This window comes from Xiphias gladius, chromosome 14 (assembly GCF_016859285.1).
Source record: "Xiphias gladius isolate SHS-SW01 ecotype Sanya breed wild chromosome 14, ASM1685928v1, whole genome shotgun sequence".
NCBI classification, from domain to species: domain Eukaryota; kingdom Metazoa; phylum Chordata; class Actinopteri; order Istiophoriformes; family Xiphiidae; genus Xiphias; species Xiphias gladius.
In genome coordinates this window covers 24,643,160-24,666,991 of record NC_053413.1, presented here as the reverse complement: position 1 = coordinate 24,666,991, position 23,832 = coordinate 24,643,160, and the positions used below count along the sequence as shown (strand labels likewise).

Genomic DNA, 23,832 nt, shown 5'->3' with positions numbered 1-23,832 from the left:
ACTTGTATGCCTTTCATGTGGGAACATGTGTGTCTCTGTGTTGCATCAGGTAGAGCAGGGGATCTGTATATGTCTTCAGAGACTCAGAAAATTGTTCAAAGATTTGACTAAAATCAAACTGTTTTCAATCCATATAATGACAGTTGTCTTTTTGCATAAACACTTTTTTTTTTTTAATTGCAGACATTGTGGAACAATAAGAAAAATATCTTTCAGTCCACCATCTGTTTACTAAACACAACAGGACCCATTGTCAGTACAACTTATTCCTTGTTGCGATGCCTCAACTTTTATTAGCTGCTCAATTGAGCCTCTTTGACTCTTGATTTTAAATAAAAGTTGGTCTTAAATTCAGTATAAGGTAACAATGAATGAAAACAATGAAAGACGGCTGTGCATCTTTTATTGGCTGGAAATATTACTGTATTTTCAGCCTCCATTCTTTTATGGTTACTTTCAGTGTTAATCAGTTAATCATTTTGTTTCGTGTGATCAGGGGTGTCCAAACCCCAAAGATAATCAATTTTTCCAATAAAAAAACAGAATCTAACAATGCAAGTTTTGCATTGTTACATTAATTACATCAGTGATTAATCCGTTATCAAAATTCTTGTTGATTAATTTTCTGCCAGTTTAAGTAACTGATCTATCAACTGTTAGTTTGAGCACCAGTTCAGATCCACAAATGTAGTGACAACAACATGAACAAAACTGTAGGGAAGAGGTAAAGAGACGTCACGTCCATATGCACAAATACGCGCACACAGCTACAGTGTATTAACCCTTCCAACGGACTGTATTCTGCGGTAGAGTCCAAATACATATACACACACACACACACATACACACAAACCCATGTAGGCCTCCACACAGTCTCTTTCCATCAGGGGGGATGACTGTAGCCACTGCTACCTACTTAGGAGATGTTTTGACAGGAGTCTGGGAGCTTTGTCTGGCAGGAAGCAGACAGTAACCTGGGGGCGGAGGGGGAGATCTTCCAGTCAGCCACTCCAGGGGATTTACTGTATCACCTGTCCACTTTGGAATGCACTGTGGCCTTTCATTACTCCGCCATACCAAGCTTGACTTACCAGTCAGTTGAAAAATATTTTCTTCTTAGGTCAACTCTTTGGTGCCTAAGTCCTAGGTGCCCCTTAGGACTTTCCTCAGTCGATATAGTGAGAGGGCGGTTGAGTCACCATGATTCAGGTTGTCTTCTAATCCTGAGAAATTGAGCATGAGCAGGGGACGGCTGCGGGCATTTGACAAAAATACATTGCAGGTTATTATCACTCCATTCTACCGAAACTACCCCACCACCCAGCCTTTTCACGCTCACAGAAGACAAATGGCAACAAATTGTAATCTATTCCACTTTGCCACCCCTTTTTCACTTTACTTCACAATCTAATTTCCCCCTGACTCACCAGAAGACACAGAACTCCCACCTGTGAATAGTCCCAGTTGTCAGCACAGCTGGGAGTTCATGCCGCATCGAGTTGAAAGCCAGGAAGAGGTGGAGAGGGGGGGGGGGGGGAAGAAAGAGGAAGCGTCTGTACCCTGCTGATGCTATGGGTATTTCATGGTGGGCCTCCTTTGAAACGTTTGCATGGAAGAGAAGCAGGAAAGTCTTAATGTGCGTCTGTAGTGCCTGGTAGTGATCTCAGATGCAGCTGGTTCTGTGGTATCCTTCGGTGGAGAACAGGGAGGAGGGTACTGAGGATTTCCTTTTAAGAATGACCAAAGGAGTCTGGCGATTTCGGCAGACAGATACGAAGTTTAACAACTTTAACATCTGTGTCAGCAGGAGAGGTTAACCAGGAGTTAGTGTTTGGAGTGGGAGAGCGATATTAGTTCTGCAAATATTTCGGAGGAGCTGAGCTGCTGAGAAGGCAATAATACCCTTGATTATTTATATATATATACTCTTTGTGGTTGAAACAAACCGCAATATGTAGAGTTGAATAACCATAGTTTTTCTAGTTAAGTGAAAATGGCCAAATACAAAAGTTAAAAGCATGAGGAGGAGCTATGCCTTAAAGTTAGCATTGTTATGAACAGGGTACTAGCTTACAGGTATGTAAGCTGAATAACTGGTCTGTTGACCTTAAAGCTCAGAATACAAAGGTAATCACTGAATGAAAATGAAACCAAAATCACTGTTGATCTGGTCCCACTTTGCCTTTCAAGTTTTGTAAGTTACCACCCTTTAGCTCTGCAAATCCTGGGTGTTGATTCAGTGAAGCTATTTCTACATCCACTGCCTGTCCCCAGAGAAGTGCGTGTGAACCACATATCTGCACGTGTGAGGGATGGTAATGATGTTAGATGACCACTCAGTAACCCTCATGTGAACTGTTATCATTGTTGATTTCATCATGGTTACGTTTGAACAAAATTACTCAGGAAATGAAAGCTGCAGAAATCAGTAAACTTGCATCAGCATTATACTGTTTAAGGCAGCGTTCAGACCAAAAACAGCACTGTGTTTTTTCACACGGTGCTGTTATTCATCCGGCAAGGTGTTGTGTTGATCGGTCAGATGCATGCCTGCATATATAGCTGCAACTGCACGTTAATCTGTAATGTCAATGCTATATTTCCGCTGCTTACCTCACAATTTTCATAACAAAAGGTAAAATAATAGACTTTTTGACACCTGATAAGCCTTCAAACCCGTGGATATGTTACTCAAACTGGACTTCCTAGATGTGAGTTCATGTTGCCCCAGTACTTGATGCAAAGCGTCACCCACCGACGCAGCCCATTGCATCTTTTTAATGCAGGGCTGTTCAGTTTGAACGCCCACTACCAGAAAAGTTCATTGCATGTTTGACATGTATTGCAGTGTGGTTAAAAACTCAAGGTCTCAACCACCAAAGAGAAAACTCTGTTACAGTCTTTAAAAATGATATAACAAAAACTGAATCCAAAGTATTTTTGTGTTCCCATCTTATTTTGAGAGAAGTAACTGTAGAGCTTCAGGTGCTTACAAAACAGAAGCGTGATTTGGTGTTTTTCTTTGCATTTTTTTTTTTGCAAAAAAAAAAATCACGCATGTTTTGGTGGCCCGGGAAACATGTCCTTGCCTCCAAAAGCTACTGTATATTGAATATTTCATGAAGCCGGCGTGTAGAGAGCCAGTTTTTAATGAATTCTTGCTGAACCTTTGCTGCACTTTAAGTCCATTCCCAAGAGGAATTGTTTGGAAAAACACATTTATTTATTTTTTGCTCTGTTTATAAGGTACATTACATGATTTGGTAACTAAAAAGCTAGGAGTTAGGAATCACATCCTTATCAGGACTAACATAAGATAATGTGTAACAAGTGTATATTTGTACAGTGTTGAAACATCATCATGAACACATCTGCTCTAGAACTAGACTGCCACACCTAATAATATAATAAATCTGGCTGTTGTTCTCTTGTAGATAAAAACATATATAGAATTCAGTGTCAGGATATTTTTAGAAAGTAGTGATATTGATGGTTTAAGTGCACATGTGAATGGGCTCATATTATAATCATGCCTTTGCCAAATTCCAGCCTCTGTCTGAGTGGTCTCTCTGGCATCTAGGGCATGCATTACTATAGCAATCATGCATCAAATACTCACTCTTTCTCTCTCAAAATTGCCTGCCGTCACAAGATGCCTCTAGTCACATTTTCCTCTGATGCAGCCCTGAAACACGGGGGGGAAAGTGCCCCCTGCCTCCTGATGATAATGGACCCTAATTTGACTTAGATTATGATTTATCAGATGCTGCTGATGCTTCCATCGGCCAGCATTATATAGCTCTCTGAAAATGGGAACCATTACAAGTGAGGCGTCCATCCGTCACCCCCCAGGCACCATGACAGAGAGAAAGAGAGAGCATCGTACAAGCTGGACCATGATGCCTGCCCCAGAAATTAGGCCACTCCAATTCGATTTCCTCTTTCTCTCTCACTGGCACTCTCTGCTCCCCTTCATTTCTTCCTGCTCTCCCTCCTCCCCGAAAAGGGCCAGGCCAAAATTGTCAGCCATTGTTGGAGATATGCATCGGTAAAACCATTACCTCTCTCACCAAAACTGGTATTGGAATTATAATTCAGACTCACTCTACTTATTTCCTTAAGTTACAGTCGTCTCAGCCGCAGCCCAAATGACTGCTATCTCACTATTTCTTTTTCTGTCTCGTCCCTCATTTCCGTTTTCTGCCTTTAAAGGGTAATCCATTCTGCTGCCATAGAAGAGATGAATCCTTTCTCTGCTCGCCGTGAATAATGTCACACTCAGACTGTCTGATTTATAATGTACGGATCATTGTGGCAGCTAGCTAATGTAGGCTGCTTTGTGTCACACATTCGTTGATACATACGGAGATAAATCATCTTTTTTGGGCTTCAAAGTCAGTGTTAGTAATTCTAGTTATTTTTTCCCGGTATTCTCCCAATCTGAAATGTCCGTTTTCCTCCGAAACCGCAGCCCATGTCACTTCAAGGTCTACTGTTGCACTGAGAAGTATAAATCTTCACAGTTCCTCTCAGGTCCAAGAGGATCCATGTGAGGTTATGTTCTATTGTTATTTGGATCTGTTTCGGTTAACTGCATTTTGAATGAGGTCAAATTTCCCTCACTTCCGACTTGGCTCCTTTTCTTTATCAGGTCTTTTTTTTTTTTTTTTTTAATTTGCATGTCGGGTTCGATATGGTTTCCCACACGTCTGTTTGGGATTGGTTCCACATTTTTTGACCCCTGCAGTCGTCTTCAGGGGTTACACATCATGTCTCCGGCCGCTTCACCTGCCATAATTGAGGTTCGCCTGGAGGGCACAACACTTCGCGTTATACCCTGCAGGTCCGCCCACCACCGTGGACAGACCTTTGGTGGTGGAGGGGTACTTTACTGTGCCACTTGTGCACCCATCAGAAGCACATTTTGACCCCAGTCAAAAAGAGTCTTCGAAGGTAGATGGCGATTTTTAATCCTGATGTTCAACCAGCTCGTGGTGCCTAGTTAAAGAACAGAAAGAATTGTCACACCTCTGTAATCCGTCCTCTGCTACAGTTATGTAGTCACTGAACTACTGTAATGGTGACTAAGTCAGTGATATTTAAAGGCTCATTATGATGTGTAAGGTTTGAACAGACATTAAACTGACCACTTGGGTCCCCCTTCATCATGACTAAAACCGTTGCTAAGAAATATTTTAGACTCCTTTCTAACCTCCACTGTTAAAACAGAGAGAATCTCTAAGTGACGCCGTACGATGCTCTGCCAGAATGAAAAGACCAGTGCTAGAGTGCTTGGGCAAATGCAGTTTCTGATTTAGACTGAACTTTATTCATGAGTATGAAAAAGTAAGGCCTTGTTATCAATGTTTAGTTTAGCTGAGACCTCATAAAAATGTAAAAAAGAAAGTTTGACTTTTTAATGCATCCCTAATCCACTGCTGATAAGCTGGCGTACTCACCCTGCTGGTTTGAAAATCCTCTCCTCTTCCCTCACACTTTCATCTCACACTTTGCGTCCTCAAACTCAGCCAGTAATTTTCACAACCTGTAGTTCAACACAGCTGTTGTGGGCACGCGCAGGTTGAAACTAGTTTTCACGGGAGTTGTTAAAGCACCACTACAAGTTAATGGGCTAGGAGAGCCTACTTTACGGCCGTGTTGACACAGAAAGGAATAATTAGTAGGGTGCGATGCCGACTGTGGTAAACCCATTAACTGAGGAAGACCCTTTATCCAAACCTTGGTGCTTAGTTACAGTTTCCCCAGGTGACTGAATGTACTGAATCATGGTGATCAGCTGTAAAGTGCAAAGACTGGTGGCCCGCAAGCATTAGTTATGATTGGTTGGATCATAACAGCATTGTGAAACTCAGATATATTACAATAAGTGGTTTAAATGACAGCATAGATCTGTCCATTGACTGACTGAATGGAGTGGTGTGATGGATGCAGTCTCCTGTTAACCCTCAAGTCAGTGTCAGTGTATGGAGGGACGAGATCTTTGGTGCAAAGCATGATAGATCAACTCTGTATGTATTTATATCCGTGTGTGAGACGAACAGAGAGAGAGAGAGACTGACGTGTTTACAAAAGCAGAAAGAGCAGCTGAGCACTTGCTGTATATTTGTGGGCAAATTCCAAATTTCTCAAACCTGAAGCAGAGCAAGAAAAGAGAGCACCAAACACAAGTGCACGAAGATCTCCACGGTTGTACATAACTTAGAGTTTCCCCCTCCCTGACATTCCCATCCGGTTTTAGATATTTGCCTTTATTATCACTCTCTACACAGAGATCATCATTGGTCAGTGATGGATGAGATTAGCCACCATTTTGTCTCTGTTAAATCACAGCGCTACAGCTGCGGAGGTCTGCTAGATTGGGAGCCACTGTTCATGTGGATAAGACCTGATATCCAGTTCCCTATTTAGCACTTCAGTCATATATCATAGATAATAAGGAACAGTCTAACAAAGAGAGGCAAATGACTGTAGGAGAAGAACATAGCTAGCTTGAAATGTCTGTACTACTGAAAGACAAATTTGACTCGGGGGAATAAATGGAGTAATAATAGTAATAAAATAAAGAACAACTCATCCTCTGATAGTGACAGAATAGTTTGCTTGTCATTGCTTCCAGAATGGCCCATATAAGCATTCTCTGTTAAGCTGTGCCGGCTAAAAGTACTTGGTTAATCTTGCTGTTTACAAATGAATAAAAAATGAACAAATGAAAAATAAATGCTTGTTCCATGGGTAACCATGTTACTGCACCGAGACGTCATGCATCAGGACAGGGGAGTATATACCACTGTTTTCACATTTGTGAAAAAAACATTGTTTAGTAACAATAATGTTTTTTTTTCAAATTTCCTGTATAAAGAGAGGCGTGGCCGACTGTTGTTTTACAATATGTCTGATTTTTCCACTGAGAAAAAAACATCCCTTAGATTAGATCCAACACAATCTGTCCTCATTTTAATCCTGATATGAAGTTCAATCTCATAATACATTGTAAAGAACGTATTGAAAGCATGTTTTGAAACGTGCTTTTAATACGTATTGAAAATGGGATTGGAGCTCTTGCTAAACCACATGTGAAATGCCTCTGCAGATATTACAGTGACATAATCAAATGTGGCTTAAGCACACAATCCAATGTGGATTTGAGTAATGAAACTTAAATGGCCCACATAGGACAGCATGCTCCCCACCTTCGTTAAAAGAGGGGCAGGATTACAGATATCAGGAATTCTTCTTCTGCTCGTAACCGAGCAGGCCGGCACCGATATGCTGATGTGTGCAGGCATGAAATTGGCCCATGAATTTAAAGGAGGCATATTGCTGCGTGCCACGCCATTTGTGCCTCCAGTGGCGCCAAAGCTTGAAATCGAAGACCGGTTACCCATCTTGCCTTAAATGTGTACGTGTATGTGTGCATGCATTGATATAAGTCAAATATTATATTACCATCTCTGACATTTCTGACCAACAGGGCCCCCTGGAAAAATAGAGATGCCCGGTAAAACTGAAAAGCAATTAAATTCAATCTGCTCCGTCGATGAATTCCAATGTTTACTGTCTGCTTTGCACATGTGTTGACACCCCATGGGATTGCTAAGGCTCAGAATGGATGCTACTGTGAGTTGCAGGACGAAACTGTGTGAGGATTCATGCGCTGCACAAAATGAATTTTATTATTAGTTAGACTGAGTTGTTTGTTTTCCAGAACACTATATGTCTCTTTTGCGATGATGACCAGTGTTTGACAAATATGGATGATTTTAAACCTAAACTCTTAAAAAGGTGAAGAAGGAAGCCAAAGTGTAAAGTTACTGTACTATTTTTCAATAAACCTACCTTTACAGCCATGAATGAAGGCGGTCAACTTTTGTATCAATTGTTGAGCCAGCTGAAACAAATATCCAGTGACTCATCTCACATTACCATGGATCCTGTCTAATGTCATTTTTTAATGTGTATTCAAATCCACCTACATTCCTCTGCAGAGCTGCAGTTGCTATTAACACTGCCCAGTGACTGCTCCTCCTACGACAGCATTTCACCAACTTGACTAAAATACCATATTTCTCTCCGGACGAACACACGCACACACACACACACACACACACACACACAGCCACCGAGCTTGGCACGGCATGCCGGCGCTGCGCCAGTGCTGTACCCTCTGAGAAGGGAGCTGTACCGTGCAGATGGTGTCTGTTTCGGCCTGGGTTATAGAACGTGTTAGCTAGATTCATCAGCCTCTTAACTTCTCTGTCAACACAAGCTCTTACATAGAGTGAGAATTTCTGCTTGGCTCTTTATCTTCCTGCGCATACTAACTGATTTGTTTGTGCACTTTATCACCATGCAGTCCCACTTTAGTCTTACTTAGTCCACTGACACGATGAGGCAAATGCCAAGGATTTGATAATGAGTTGCTAAGTGCGGTGATATTGTATCGATTGGTATCTAATTACCTTGTTTCTGCAAATCAATTTGGCTCTATCAGTGTCTCAGGGTTAAGCCCATGTAATCCAGAGTAAAAGCAAGATTGGGTTGATAAGAGCCTAAATGGCCTCAGACGCAGCAGGCACTGGCCTCTTGGCCGCTCTAATCTCTCCTCTGCATCACCAGACACCACTGAGTGTGACCACTGTGAGTAGTCAAGCATCTGAGCTAATCCTTTTTTAACCTTTATGTATCCAGAGAGTGTCAATTGAACAGCCTTGTTCTTGTTCAGCATCGCAAAGTCACCCATATATTGTATGTATAATCTCATTTCTAGAAAATTTTGTGGCTTCATCAATGTGACACTTTGGATATCAAATCTAAACCAGCAGCATCTAGCTTTCAAGTGGTCTTGTTTTGTTCTCATTATTGTATTTGATGTTAGTCATGAACGTGCAAGTGCCCAGCCTCCATGGGCTTATGAGACAGCAAATAAACAGTTGCCGTGGTGAAAGACTTGTCAGACAAGAACATAACTTATTACATAAAACATTAAATGGCAAACTATAAACTGTGTCTCCTCTCTGAAGCTCCACAAATAAAATATGCCACAAAAAAGGCTCTCTTCCTCAAACATAACCAAAGTCTTTTATAATAATATGGTAGTGAACCTTAACATAACTGTACACACAGATTTCTGGAGAAATTCTGCTTCACACAAAGTTCTCCACTGCTGTACACGTTATGAGACAATACGTTGGCAATGTTGGCCAACTTTGCTTTGTTCCATACATCAACAGACCCTCTTTCTTTATACATTGCGCTGGATGTCGTGAATATTATTATTTATTATATACTGGAAAGGTAAATTAATCATCAAAAGATTTCATCATTAAAGATTTCACTTGTCTAGTCCAAGGATGTCCATGCAAAATATCCCCAGTAAAGATCTTCACAGTATTCATCTACCACTAACATGTAGCAACAACATCTATTCCAGATCTGTATAAGTGTGTGACCGCTTGAGGAAGCACTGCGATCTTTGCGGCTGTGCTGCAGTAGATAACAGGGACCCTAACATAGAGCAGCTCGCAGATGGAGCATTAGCCGCTAGCACAAGTTAGCAAGGGCATTAGTCTCCCTCCTAGCTGCCTGTGAGCCTTCGATCAATAGACCTGGATTATCATCTTCAGCATCTCAGTTCATTTTTCACAGCAGAGAAAGGGATCCACCAGCTGCTCTCTCTCTGTCAGAGGATGTAGGGCCTAGTTCCCCCATCTGATAAGATTACAGAGACTAACCGCCACAGCTGCTGCGTTCAAAAGGGACACGAATTCACGAGATGCACTGGTCTCTTGCTCTGCGTACCGGCACATCAGTTAATGTTAATTTAACAGGCTGGCAAGCTACTCAGTGCAGCGGCCATCGAGATGGGAATCCCATGACTACCCATGTTTACTTAAATGTTTAATTAGGATGATGGCTTTTAATTAAACAGTTGATTTTTATGAATTAAGGATTATTGGCAAATGAAATAGATAGCATGTCGCAGAATACAATTATTGTGTTATTAGGAGCAAGATGGGATTTTGTATGAATCAGCAACTGTTAATTTGCGGTAGCATAAGGAGATGCCCTTTAATTTAAGGAGCTAAAATAGACTGATGATATTTAAGAAAAACTGAAATGTATTGGCTGGCTTTGTTAGGTCTTTCGCACAGTGCGCCATGTAGCTCGGGGGGACACTTTCATCTGAGGCTTTGAAGTGTGAACCAACAATGTTGCTCTTGTATCCTCAAGGTCGTCCCACTTGTCACCACTAGCCACAAGGGCCCTCGTCACAAAAACAAACACAAGGTCCACTTGATTCTCTCCAATTTTTAGGCCTCTGCACCCCGCCATGCGGTACACACTCGGATGGTCTTTGTGGGCCAGCTGGTGGCTAGCGGGGCCGTCTCCAGCTGTGTCTTTTTTACTGCCCAAAACTGTGTGATCACCCTCAGCTTTACATTAATTTCAAGGGTACGCTGATCCACTAAAATTGTCCTTTAAATGAGTGAACGGTTGTTAAATTTATGCCCACATACAGTTGGTGGTAGGTCCGAATGATGCTCCGATAGGCATGGGAAGAGCAGCCTGTGTGAATGAGGCCATTCATTTATAATCCACAGGATTAGAGCTCTGCACATCAGCTGCCTCTGTCACGTACTGTACTTCCCTCTATCTGTTGGCATCCTTTGATTGGGATCCTTTGCAGCAACATCACTGTCGTGGGGGATTTTGAAGTGACAGCACTGATCTGATAAATCCTATTAGTCTAGAGTTTGGTCCAATTTGGACCACTTCCTCTTCTATGCCAAATGAAGCAAAGTATTTAAATGGCTGTCTTTAACTGTTTCATTCTTGCTCTCAGCTCTAAGGTTTTTTGAAATCCCTTTGTTTTACCATGAGGCTATAGAACATATTGTGGCTTTTTGGTTCTGAGGTCGAAGTCTGACCACAAGGCAGACTCAGCTAATCCTACAGAGCACCTTCCTTTCTGGCTTTAAGGGTAAATCCTGTTTATTACAGCCGTGGGTCTTGGATTTGCAGTTCTGGTAATTAGTCTTATCAGTAATGGTAACATTGTTCTCACCAATTTAATTGCTCAGATCTAGGATCATGGCAACATTGCCAAAAAAAAAAGTTGAACGGGGTAGTAAGAGCAAGCAATCTGATCGTCACACACGTTTTGTACAAACCCCCAGATTGCGCAAACTTTTTTTGAAGAGAAAACAAAGGCAATTGGTAAAACTATTCCCTGAACTGTTTTTTATTAGCATCTGTCATAGTTTAAAGACTTCCTGTTTCAGAATCTAGCCAAGGGTCAAAAACAAGACCCAAGTTGTGATAAACCAGAATTTTCCTTTGAGTGTTTTAGTCTTATTCTCAAAACTTATTTTCTAACAATCCCTCCGTTTCACCATGCTGCTTTAGAAAATAGCGATTCAGTGCGGGTCCGAGGTCAAAGTCTGCCCACAATGCAGACATTACATCTTCTCAAATCTCCCCTCCTGTCCAAGCTTAAAGCCAAGACAGACAGCTTTTCAGGAGGCACGCCCGACCATGAAAGGCAGGGTGCATCTCAGCGTAAACAACTTTCCTGGCAGCCCAGTCAGCAAGCCACAGTCCTGTTATTGAGTCCGAGGGACACTTTACTCAACAAAGCCACACAGTGACCTTTCAGCCTCGTACAGCAGTGCCAGATATTGAGTGAGCCTGTCCAGAGGATGAAGCTCATCTCAGACTAAATCTCAGGCCCCTGTTTTCCACTGTCTCTGGGGTTTTTTGGCAATACAGTTGTATAGTAGTGTTGCTCTTTCTTTGATTGATTGACAGTGGTTTGTCAGACTAGAGGATTGGAGAGCTTAGATCCTTTATTTGAGTTTCTTTTCTCTTCAGTCTCTCGGGCAGCATTCTAGTATATAGGCTGGGTCTATAGGTTGCCTCAGTGATGATATACTTTTGATTGCAGGGTTGAGCGACTATCTCAGGAGAGCGAGTGTCTTTTGTCTTGAGAAACGCTGACCTGGAATTCAGACTGAATAAGTGTGCTTCTTCACACATGATCCATGGAAAACTAGGTTAAAAATTTTTTTCCTTCCTCTTTACAGAAATCTGTTTTCCACGTTACCCGCTATCAGACATGAGACCCTCTGTTGAAGCTGGTATTGAGGCCATGACCCATAGCCAGAGGGTCACACATGTTCCATGTATTGGGTCAGCTGTGTTCTAAAGAGGCCAAGTGGCTGTGTTACATATCATGGAGATTAGCAGGATCACAGATGACAGGTTCCTGGTCTTTAACAAGGCTGACTGGCTCTGGCTTCCATTGTGTCTGTCTTGAGTTAATAGCTGCCTAAGTTGGTTGTGCCTCTATGTTTGAGGTTATAGCATTACGAACCCACTATCTGGTTTTTTTTTTGGTGATAGATGAAATGAATTTAGGCAGTTGTTGCAGTAATTTTGTGATACATAGTCATAAAGATAAATTGTTATTCTAAGTTTTAGCTGTACAGTTACTGTCATAACCTAGCCAATATTGAAGGGATTCATTTATTCTTTTCCATATTTCATTTTTATTTTTATCTTTTTTTTTTTTTTTGTATCTGAATTTTAAATGTATCCCCCAACAAATAAAATCCAGAATTTTATGCTGACCTTCAAGTTTTCCTATGTAAGCAGAAAAATGTTTGCAAAACTGAACTCAATGGAGCTTTGGGACTGGAAAGAGTTGCAGGTTTGACCTTTTGAGTTTTAGAGATAAGACAGTCCCCAGAAATTTCCTGGCAAAGTTAGAAAGTTGAAAAGTCAAGCTCAGAGTCAACGTTCCCCCGCTGGTCCTTCATTCACTGACCCTGACACTTCTATTCACACACACAGTCTGAGAGGGAAAATGTGTTAATTACTTTTCTCTGTAGGAGGCCACAGAAATTTAACACTTACCTGTCTTCTCATTTACATGTATGGCCTATATTTCTTTCCATTTAAGAGCCCAGAAACTATCAAAAATATCTGTAAACTGCATAAGAAATACGCAAATAAAATAAAAATTTAACAAAATCAAATAAACCTATACTAAAACCGGATGGTTGTCAACAAGGAAAATATTTGATGTATAAAGTGCAGTCAAGACCTGTTCGGAATCTAGGTCAGTTCCCTGCCTAGGCTCTGTAGTTTGAGTCAAGACTCAGTCCAAAATGGATCAAGACTCTCAAATCAATAAAGACAATAAACTGCAGTAAGTGTTAAATATTATATATGTCTGTATAGTTGTAAATACAATCGTTTTTATGTGTGTGTATGTACATATATTTATGTATATGTATGTATGAATATGTATTTATATATAATGTATGTGTATATGTATATATGTATGTGTGTACATATGTGTGTGTGTGTGTGTGTGTGTGTGTGTGTATATGTATACGTGTGTGTTTATATGTATACGTGTGTGTGTGTGTGTGTGTGTGTGTGTGTGTGTGTGTGTGTGTGTGTGTGTGTGTATGAGAGCAGGTTACACTGAAGGCAGCATTGTTTGATATAAGCTCCACAACGCTGCAACAGACAATAGCAGTGCAGTCGTTAAATGATAAGAGGCTGGGAGGAGGTGGGTTGCTGGGGTTGTCGCACTGTTCACCACTAGTCTTTGTTCATTGTTATGAATAATACATCAGAGGCACATTAGTTTGATTCATATTGCTGTTGGCTCCGCTATAGGCCCGCTCTCGGCTCTACCCTCACTTACCACGTTTTAGGTTTTATCCGGTTTGAACGTATCTTCATTGCGTTGCCGGTGTCAAAAGTGCATTTGATCAATTCATGGACAAAGCGTATTGGTCTTTAAAGAACTTTATCCTGCAGGCCATTTTAACCTGCGCTGATGGAATCAGGTCACTTGTTCACAATGGACCTCTCAAACTCATCCGTCTCCCTCCTCTCTCTTCTCTCTCCCCTCTCTCTCTCAGTAACCGGCTAGCCCCTAGCAACCACGACCGGATACAGAGGCTGAGGCAGGAGTTCCAGCAGGCCCAGAACATCCCGGACGACCCGGACGACCGCAGGAGGACCTACAGCTTCGAGCAGCCCTGGGTGAGTGTCTGAAATGACCGGAGCCTGTAACTCAAATCCCCTGCCGGCCAGAGAGGATGGCTAGACTGTGAGACTGTTAATGTAAAGAGACAACCTCTGCCAGACCAAGACTCTGGACATCTTCGACCTTAAGTTCAAATGCTAGCCAGAGGAGAATCTGTGGCTAACTGGAGTATGGTGCTAACTACCACTAACCCCGCTACTACCAGTCGCGAACGAGACTGATGATAATATCACCCTGCTCCCACTTTGGGATTTTACCCTTAACCTCCACGGACCTTCGTGGCTAATACCGCTACTGCTAACACACCTCACACTCGACTGTTCAAACAACTGCATGCAGGAGTCTCTGCACCCCCTGATACAACCATCACTAACCCCGCCCACCTGTCACAACCTACCGTACTCATCCATCGTCCTTTTTTTTTTTTTTTGCCTGTCATTCATCAACATGGACCCGCCCCACCACCTCATGGACTCGGTTTGTCTTCACATTGTTTCTGTGTATGGGTGTCCCATTTTTTATAAATCCTTTGTTTTAACTGTGCCTTTTTACAGTTTAAAGGGGTATGTGAATTTTATCTGACGTATATTTGACTCAAGGCTTCACTGGGTAAGATCAGGTTTAATCACTGCATTCTGAAGCAACATGGGGCAATAATAAGCGAACAAAATCTGAATGCCTTCAAAGTTTTTTGAGGTGATGAAATCGCTTGTCATATTTTTAGTATTTATTTTAGTCCTCCCAGCCTCCCTGGGCTGAACCTCAAGTGTGCTTGCTTTTACATTATTTTGAGTAACAAATTATGATTATATGAACAGCCACCTGTAGCAAATTTGAAACCTTGAAGTTAAGATTTTACTACTTTTTCCTAATTGGTAGCATCTCTGTATAATGTGTATTATTTTACTGTTTCACACACTAAAGGACATCCACATCCTTTTGTCTGCTTTGGGACCACGCACATTTTTGTTGATTTCACACACATTCTATCACAACATATTATTATAATACAAACACATTACGACACATTACATATTACTATGCTATGGTGATAAACAGCACGAATGCGTGTTGTCCCAAACTAGACACACAGATGTGTTGTGAATGACATCAAGTAATAGGAATCATCCTTGTTTGTTGTTGCTCTATACAAGGGTTTTTGTATATTTCTGTATGAACTCTTTTTGCTGCTGGTGTCTACACTACAATTTCCCACTGTAGCTTTGCCCAGTCTTTGGTGTGCAATGGGAGAATTAGTTCCTATGATTTATAATTGAAATGAAATGATAAAGTGAGAGCTCATGAACCAAATCCTCTGTGCTCTTGGCTTTCTTTTCTAGCTGATAAAGCCAATAAAAATGTATAGTTTTGTTTTGAATTTGGCAGTGTTCACCAGAGTCATGCGTTTTAATGGGATCGAGGGACTGGCGCACATTCCAGGCAGCATTGTACAGCGAAAAGCAGGACAGTGTGGGAAAGAAGAGCGTAGGTCACCTCTCCCTTTGTCTTCAAACAACCAAGCGTGTTCTCAGTTAAAGAGCTTGACAATGCTGTATTATGCTTGTTTGCATCAGTTGTAGCGTGTTTGCTGCTGTTTCCAGTTTCATTTTCCCATGAAAACTCGGCATTAGGTAATCTACACTCTTCCCCCAGGGAGCTGTTGAACATTTTAGGGTTCTTTACCAGATAAATGGGTCCATGAAAGAAGCCCTCAAATATTTCCTGGACCCTGTATTAGAGCCACGGCCAAGGAAATATTAAAGATTAAATTGTCAGAAACATTAAATTTGAAAAAACAACAACATCCTTTTCGTAACCATGTCGTTAGTTACTTTTTACTGGGGGTTCTTCCAGGAGCCCCTTGTGGTTCCACAATGGCTTAAGTCTGAAGAACCCTCTAATGGTCTTGTTAATCCCTTTTACTTTGTCAGGGTGCAGCTCACACTTGGGCTTGCTATCGTAATAGCATGTTGTTAGACTCATGCCTCGGCCATACTGGTGTTGCTTCATCTGAGTGATGTGCTGCAAACCTCAAGGAGCCAGCGTCCTTATTCTTAATTCACCTACAGTTTCCCCACTTACAGTCTATGCCAGGATCGTGCTACATGAGAGATACTGCTTACATTCGTGTGTTGTTATTTAAATAGCGGGAAAATGCTTGTATGATACAGACCAATATCAAATAGACTTTCATGTGTTTATCCTAATTAGGTTTACAGAGAACAAAAAAACAATAATTTGATAATACCCAAAGTGAAGACACCAGGTTTGGACTCAAGGAAAATCCTGACTGACATTTTTCTGTATTATCAGACATTTTCAGGACGATTCATCAATTAATCTAATAAACAGCGAGATTAATAAATATTAAAACTAGTCATGGGTTGCAGCCCGTATCCATTCAAAGGCTCTTTTGCTCATACATTGGGAATTGAATGCAGAACCCTGTTAGTGTCAGGCCATACCAATTAGATAAGTATCTCTGTACAGCCATATGGAAGCACTCACCATGTTGTTGTGCGCCTTTGAGCCAGGCTTGGACAGTCAGCCTCAGGCTGACCTCTTCATATCACACCTCCAGTGAAACACAGTTAAATCCGTCACACATTCAATCAATCCTACGACCCCCCCCCTGTTATTCATTCACCCAATTATCCATTTTCAGCCCAGGATGTTTTTGCAGCCGTCCCTTTTTGCCCACATGCCCTAAGTCAATATAATATCCCTTCTTTGCGATGGGAGCCCTCGTCTTTTTTTACCATAGTTTTGGGAGCAGGGGAGAATTGTGGGTAGCGTGGTCTAATTCCATCAGTATGACTGATGCCCGCTCTCCCAGCAGCACTGCACCAAGCTTTATTGCACTCATTTATACCACTATGGAAATAGAGGAGTTCATTCAATTGATGTTGGGGGTTTAGAAAGGGCATAATATTGCCTCTTGTATTTTACTGCAACATTTTAATACTGCTATTATCTGGATTCCTTTAGGGTATTTTCTCCTCCCCTCTACAATTACCATGTTCAGGCAGATGAGCCAACATTCCCAGGAATATTCAACACTCCTAAACCGCTAAAGGGATTTTTTTCTCGAGTGAAAAATATTGGGACTGTAATTCATCCGTGGGCAATTTTCAATTCAGATATGGAATTACACTTGCGTGGGCGCTCCATCCCTCCCCCACAGTTTTCTACCAACCTGTCCTCACCGAGCAGCCAGGCAATGCCAGTCAATCCCAGTGATGATTGCATCGGCTTCATTTGGTTTAAAGGGGAGTGTCTCTTTAGCACTCTTAATCGTTTTATGGCCTTCCCACCAACCGATGTCCACAGTGCTCCCACCAGGCCCCTCAATATGTTGCACAGCCGTAATAGTAATTAGATTAGCTTTGTGTTACGACTGATCAGAACAATTATTTCAACCACAGCGCTAATGAACATCGGAGGAGCGGAAGGAGTTGTGGTGCAAGAGTGGACTGGACCTTGAGGTGGTGCTCTGCAGCGGAGAAAGTTATTAGTGTACACTGCCTGCGTTTGCGTGTGTTTGTGTATGTTTGTGTGTGTGTGTGTGTGTCTGTGTGTGTGTGTGTTTTTTAAGGACTGTTGGGGTTAGAGTTAGCTTCAGGCTAGGCCTTAGGTTAAATTAAGGGTAAGGGAGGAGCCAACAAATGGCCAAGTGTGTGGAGATGGGAAAGAAGGCATGATTTGAACTCTCTGAAGCTTGCAACCACTTTCGTGTGAATGCCTTTGAGGAGAGAGTATACGAAAATGTGGGCCATCATCCTCATTTGCTCTGTAAATTGTGTGAGACTACAATGACCTAGGACATAGAGGTATAAACCATATTTTGCCTGAAGACATAGTTGGAGGACTTAATGTACAAACTAGTTTGTTTCAATCTCACTGAACCCCTAAAGGGGCTAGGGATTGCGTTATGACACAGGAGGTTTTCACAAGTATAGAAATACAAATGTGTGTGTGTGTGTGTGGTGTGTGTCTGTGTGAAAAAGACATGCTTCAGTATATTTTTAAATGGCTTGGAGTGTTTGTGAATGCGGGGATGAAATAAGTCTAATGATGAATTAACAATTGTATTTTCTGTCATAAAAACCCTCAGAATCTGCAGATATTACAAATGTATACCATCCGCACAATGTGCCCACTGTAGCCTGATAACCTTTTCAACAGGCCGAGTTGTTGTGTCCTCCATTAACACCCACTAACATCCATCACGTCTCATTAAAGTAACCCTGCTCTGAGTCTCCAGCATGGCCCCTCCCTCACTTCCCCTCCTTCTGTCTGTGTGTGACTCACCTTCATTTTGACCTGAGAAGAGACGAGATCAGGGTGTGTCTGCCCGACTAACTGCTGGTAAGTGTCTGTGGTTTTAACTGGGGGGAGGGGGGGGATCTGTGGGAGATTTTGCGAGGTATCCTGTGTCCGGGAATGCTGCCAGTTTTAATGGGCTACTGTGTCAGAGTCCTGACTCCAGCCTCGGTGATCTTTATGCTTTAAATACGAACTGAGAGATCGTGTGTTCCTATGTTTTTTTTTTTAAATGTGACATTTCTTCTTTATCAGTTTGGAAAGATGATAGTACCAAGTCACCCGCTCCAGAATTTTCCGAGCTTTAGTCAGATGTTCATTTGTTCAAGCGGTGACGAGACCTTTTATTTAAAAAAAAAATGATGTTGGTCAAAATATACTTCTAATCAGGATATTTAAGCTTCATTAAACGAGTCACAACAGGGACATTTAAATATATTTCTGCTAAATGTGTTCTTCTATAACTGAGATAGACAAACACACATATTTGTATCAAACAGATCCTTCTATTTAGATCCTTCTGAATACAGAATGAAATTCACCATAACTGCCTGCTGTAAATGGGAAAGTAGTTTTAATTACAATTTACTGTTTATTTTTAATGATTTTGTTTTATCAATGGTACTTGAGGCTTGTTTGACAGAATCTGGCTTTTAAAGTTTAGTGTTTGATGTTAATTAGGGATTATTCATGTTATCATACAGTGCAGCGTATAGTATCAACTGAACGTTTGAAATGCGGAGGACCAGTTACACAAAAACAAATGACTGTCTGCTGATTTCACATGTTGGAGGGTTAGCGCCTCTAAAAACCGGCCGTTCATACATCTGTCCTGCATCAGCACTGCGGGCACTTCAGCATCATGAAGGTTCAACGGAACGCAGAAAGGTCTCTGTGAGCGTAGAGGTCCCTGTAGTCCCATGTCAGCCATGCAAGGGAACACCGGCTCTCCGATCAGCACAAAATAGCAGTCGCCAGAGCACCTCCTTGTGCTGCGGCTTCAGACAGTTTTGTTCCTCTCGGAGTCGAGATAAGGCAGCACTGGAGTCTCGAGGCATCGGCTCACCCGTATGACAAAGAGAGATATTTTTCCACCGGCCTCTCGTGGTATCCGGCCGTGTAGATAGTCGAGAGATTCCCGCTGCTTCTCCAGTACAACGACGGCGGATGGAATTTTGTTTAACGGTGCTTACAGTTATGAAAACCATACACGGTTAATGCTTTGGATTATCCTTCTGGCCCTTTAAGAGTGGATTTAGATGGCTTTTTTTCAAAAGATTAACACACTGTAGCAGTATTAATAACGCAAACGCGGTCCAGATCAGCGGAATAGTACAATAAATAACTATGATCCACTTAAATGTGATATGTACTGTACTCCATGACTAAACTGACCCTGGAACGAGTCATTTCCTCATAACTCGTGACACATTTGCAATAGAAAGCCTATCCTGCCCTGAGATCAATTTAGTAATTTTGAATCCTCTAAACACTCTACATCACATCTGTCCGTACAGGGGCACATTTCCACTGATTTTGTTGGACAGCATATCAGTTTCATGTGGATTGTCATCAAATTATAGAAGGCAGATGAATAAATAAACAAATGTGTAGAATCATCGCCGAATCGATTTATGCCCACGCGGATGAGGATCACACTGGGAACGACAGCTAACCGAGCTGCCGTCTCGCTGTTTTCAGTCGAACACCAGCAGCAACGGTCCGGGCGGGTACAGTCAGCCGGGTCGCCACTCGGTGTCGGTCGAAGTTCAGATGCAGAGACAGAGGCAGGAGGAGAGGGACTCGTTCGCCCAGGCACAAAGACAGTACAGCTCCCTGCCAAGGTAAGAGTGATGGACAGAGAGAGTGTGTGTGTGTGTGTGTGTGTCAGGCTTGATATGATGTTGCGTTTCAGGTATGTTTCTGCCCGTCTGACAGTAAATAAGTGATAAGAGATTTTGTGTGTGACTCTGTCTGGGGCATTGTGTGTGTGTGTGTGTGTGTGTGTGTGTGTGTGTGTGTGTGTGTGTGTGTGTGTGTGTGTGTGTGTGTGTGTGTGTGTGTGTGTGTGTGTGTGTGTGTGTTTGTTTTGAATCTTCCCGTGCACCCGCTGTCTTTGCCCAGGAGGTTGTTACTGTATTCGTATCTGTGTGTGATCTTTTTTGTGTGTGTGTGTGTGTGTGTGTGTGTGTGTGGCTCTGTGTGTACGCTCATGCACTCCTGTCTTATTATGTCAGATTCATTGTAATAGCCCTGTGACAGTAATGATAGCAGTTTATATATACTTTGTGTGTCATTTAAGAAAGAAGGGGCATAGCTGTGCAATTTGAGACCGCAAACCTACACACACACACGTGTGTATATATATACACACACACTCGGCCTCAGAGTGGACAGATCACGTTACCCTCTCACACAGATCTGACATGATTGCCTTCCTTTCCCTTAATGTAATTCCCTTTGATCTGTCAGACATGACTGTCTGTTGTTCCAGGAAGTGTTGGGGTGTGTGTCTGTGTGTGTGTGTGCATGGTTAGGGGTAGTGGGTATAGGAATAATTTATTTATTTTATTTTATTTTATTTTTTTAGAGGTAAACATTGGGCCTTTTGAGTTTTTTTTGTTTGTTTGTTTTTGGTTTTTTTGGGGGGGGGGTCAGTGTAGGGTCAGTACTGCTCAGGTTAAAAATTTGACCTTCAGATTGAACAGTTCAGAATAGAATCAGCACGTATACGTTGAAAGTCAATACACGGATACAACTTTGCTGAAGGTGGCATGAAATGAGGCGAAATAATAATGCAAAAAGAAAAGTGGCCACGGAGGTCAGTGGTATCATGAAAAATGTTTTTAAGACATAATAACTCATTTTTTTTGTATTTTAAATACAAATCTTGTTACTTTATTAACTTGAAATTAAAAAAAAAATCCTAAATCTAAATAGCTGCATTTGCCTCCCAACTGACGTCCCACAGGTCCCATACGTTTTCCGCTGGTTTAAAAATGACTGTTCCTTTCCAAATTTCCTCCGCAGCATCCTGTTTTAACAGGAGATGAGCTAACACGTTACTTCATGTCCCACTATTTAGCGTTTATAAGCAGCAGTCAGCAGACATTAATAAATGGTTTATAACACATTATAATGTCGTTGTGTGCAGCAGTAAAGGCATTTTAAGTGTTTAGCGATGCATAATGCGTATATCCTGCTGATAAATGTTAAATGGGCTACTTAAAGTAAAGCGTTGCCATATATACATCTCACTGAACTGGCAGAGGCTATTACCCGCATTGTGTACTAATGTATCACAGGGTTTCATCAACCGTGGGTATAATTTGGTACACCACTGCTGGTACACCGCTGTTTTGTTTTTTTTGTTTGTTTTTATTCCTCGAGTGGAAATGATGAAACTACAGTATTAGTAAAGTAATCTCAGAATTTTTGTTTGTTTTGTGTGAGTATGTGCACACATCTGAGACGAAACGATCTGAAATGCACTTTAGTCACGAGTCAAGACAGGTTGAAGGACTATAACAGTGATTTTGCAGGTTTTAGCCCACGTATTATAAATGTTGTATGCTTTACATCACAGCTAGCCAAACTGCAAACCACTCTGCTATGCCTGAGAATTTTTATTTTATTTTATTTTTTGTATCATGGTGAATATCGGGTTTACAGTAAAAAAGAAAAAGTCAAGGTTACGTTATCATTGTGAGGCAACACAGTGCAGTCTTCGAAATCAATCTGCGACAAAACTTTATTATCACGCAACGATAAAGTAACAGTGAAATAGTAAATAATGTTCACTGCGATGCATTGCATGACTCAAGTAGGTTGCAAGAGTCTAATCATTGATTTTAGTACTGTACAGAAATGAATGTCAACCAATGGCTGCTGGGAGTAGTGTAAAAGTACCTTCAGATATCTCAGAAAACTGTGAGGCCTGCATTCAAAATTGTACCGTCTGAGAGGAAATGTTAATCCAAGTTATTCTCTCTGTTTCCCTAGAGAGTTTGAAGGAGTAATTAGAGAATTACTCCCTCAAACTCTCTACAAGGCCAAACCAAGCAGACCCATCCGAGTCCACATCATCAACTAGCACTTACCATACAACATTAAATACATTATCCTCTATTACTTCACCATCACACTTTAATCTGCTGTTATCGCCATAAATCCTTTCCTTGATAAATATTGCAGGCAGCATTTGCTGAAAGATTAATGAACTGTCGTCTCACTCCAGTGGACAGAGGCAACATCCTGTGGCCACATCCCTTCATTTTCCCACTGATTCCACCAAGAAACTGCTGTGTTTGGATAAACCCGGCTGTAGTATCTTCAGGACACTAACTATTGTTTGACTTAGAGCATACCATCACACGGCGTCAGAGGCTGAGACAGAGGAAATGTGGCGTTCAAGGGGATCACAGCCTTGATGGGATTCATATGGGACCTGTGCTGTCCACGGAGGGCGAGAGTCTTCATGAGCACATGACTCTGGACCGTGAACGGAGACGTGATTAACGGCGGTAGCATTCCCTAAAAAAAAAAAACAGCTTTCATTTGAGGTAAAGGTCCGTCTCCCTCTGGTTGAGACCCTTCCCTAAGCGAGGAGCTGTGAGTGAAAACGACCACGGCAGATGAAGGGCCCTCATATCCTTCACCGACCAGCGCCATTGTGGGAGACCTTAATGGCTTTAAAGGCTGGCGTCAACAGCTGCAGTGGCATTTGGTCTCACTGGTGTGTGCCTGCATGCTTGTGTGTCACAACCACACGTCTATCTGCTCTGCACCACAACCTCTCACAAAGTCTCCCTTTTTTTTTTCTCAATCATTCTCTTGTCACCTTTCCCCCCTTCTTTTTTTTTATTTTTTTTATCATCTGTCACGCTTCACTGTGCGCATGCACAGATTACAGAACAGTATACATCTTTCTGTATTTACCACACTTGTACATGCTCCCCCTTGGCACAGCATCAGACAGACTGAGCGATCTGGTTTGCATTTCTCAGCAGGGAGGCAGACCAGCTTTGGCCTCTTTGTCAACATATGAAATGAAATCAGATGCCGGGGAGGCCTGCCTCTGAAAATCAGAATCACTCAACCGTGCCTAAGAATAAACCTAGGCTATATTCTCCTATCTCACTGATCAAGAAGCGTATCCATTCCCAATAGCATTCAATCTCTGTTGAATAAAAACAAAGGTCTTTTCTATTCTCATTAAGTTTTTTTTTTTTTCCTCCCCGTCCTACAAAAATCCAAACACAGGATTAATACGATTTCTTCACAGCTGGCTGATAAACCTGCTAATTATGCACGGCTCAGTCAAAAAGCCCATTGATGTTTTTTGTGTGTCTTCTTCTACTCTGTCTCTGCTCTCGTTTTGCCTTGCGCCCGAGATAAACGGGCGGAGCTGTAGGGTTCGGGAC

General features: G+C 41.8%; 1 protein-coding gene across 10 annotated transcripts in view; it reads left to right on the top strand.

The window, feature by feature from the left end:
- The window catches only part of LOC120798511 (partitioning defective 3 homolog), a 233,714-nt gene that overhangs the window by 204,487 nt on the left and 5,395 nt on the right, over positions 1-23,832 (top strand). For all 10 annotated transcript variants that reach the window (XM_040142808.1, XM_040142802.1, XM_040142801.1 and 7 more), the window contains 2 exons: positions 13,959-14,082; positions 20,111-20,253. In XM_040142808.1, the coding sequence (XP_039998742.1) occupies positions 13,959-14,082; positions 20,111-20,253 (267 nt within the window). The remainder of the gene's footprint in view (positions 1-13,958; positions 14,083-20,110; positions 20,254-23,832) is intronic.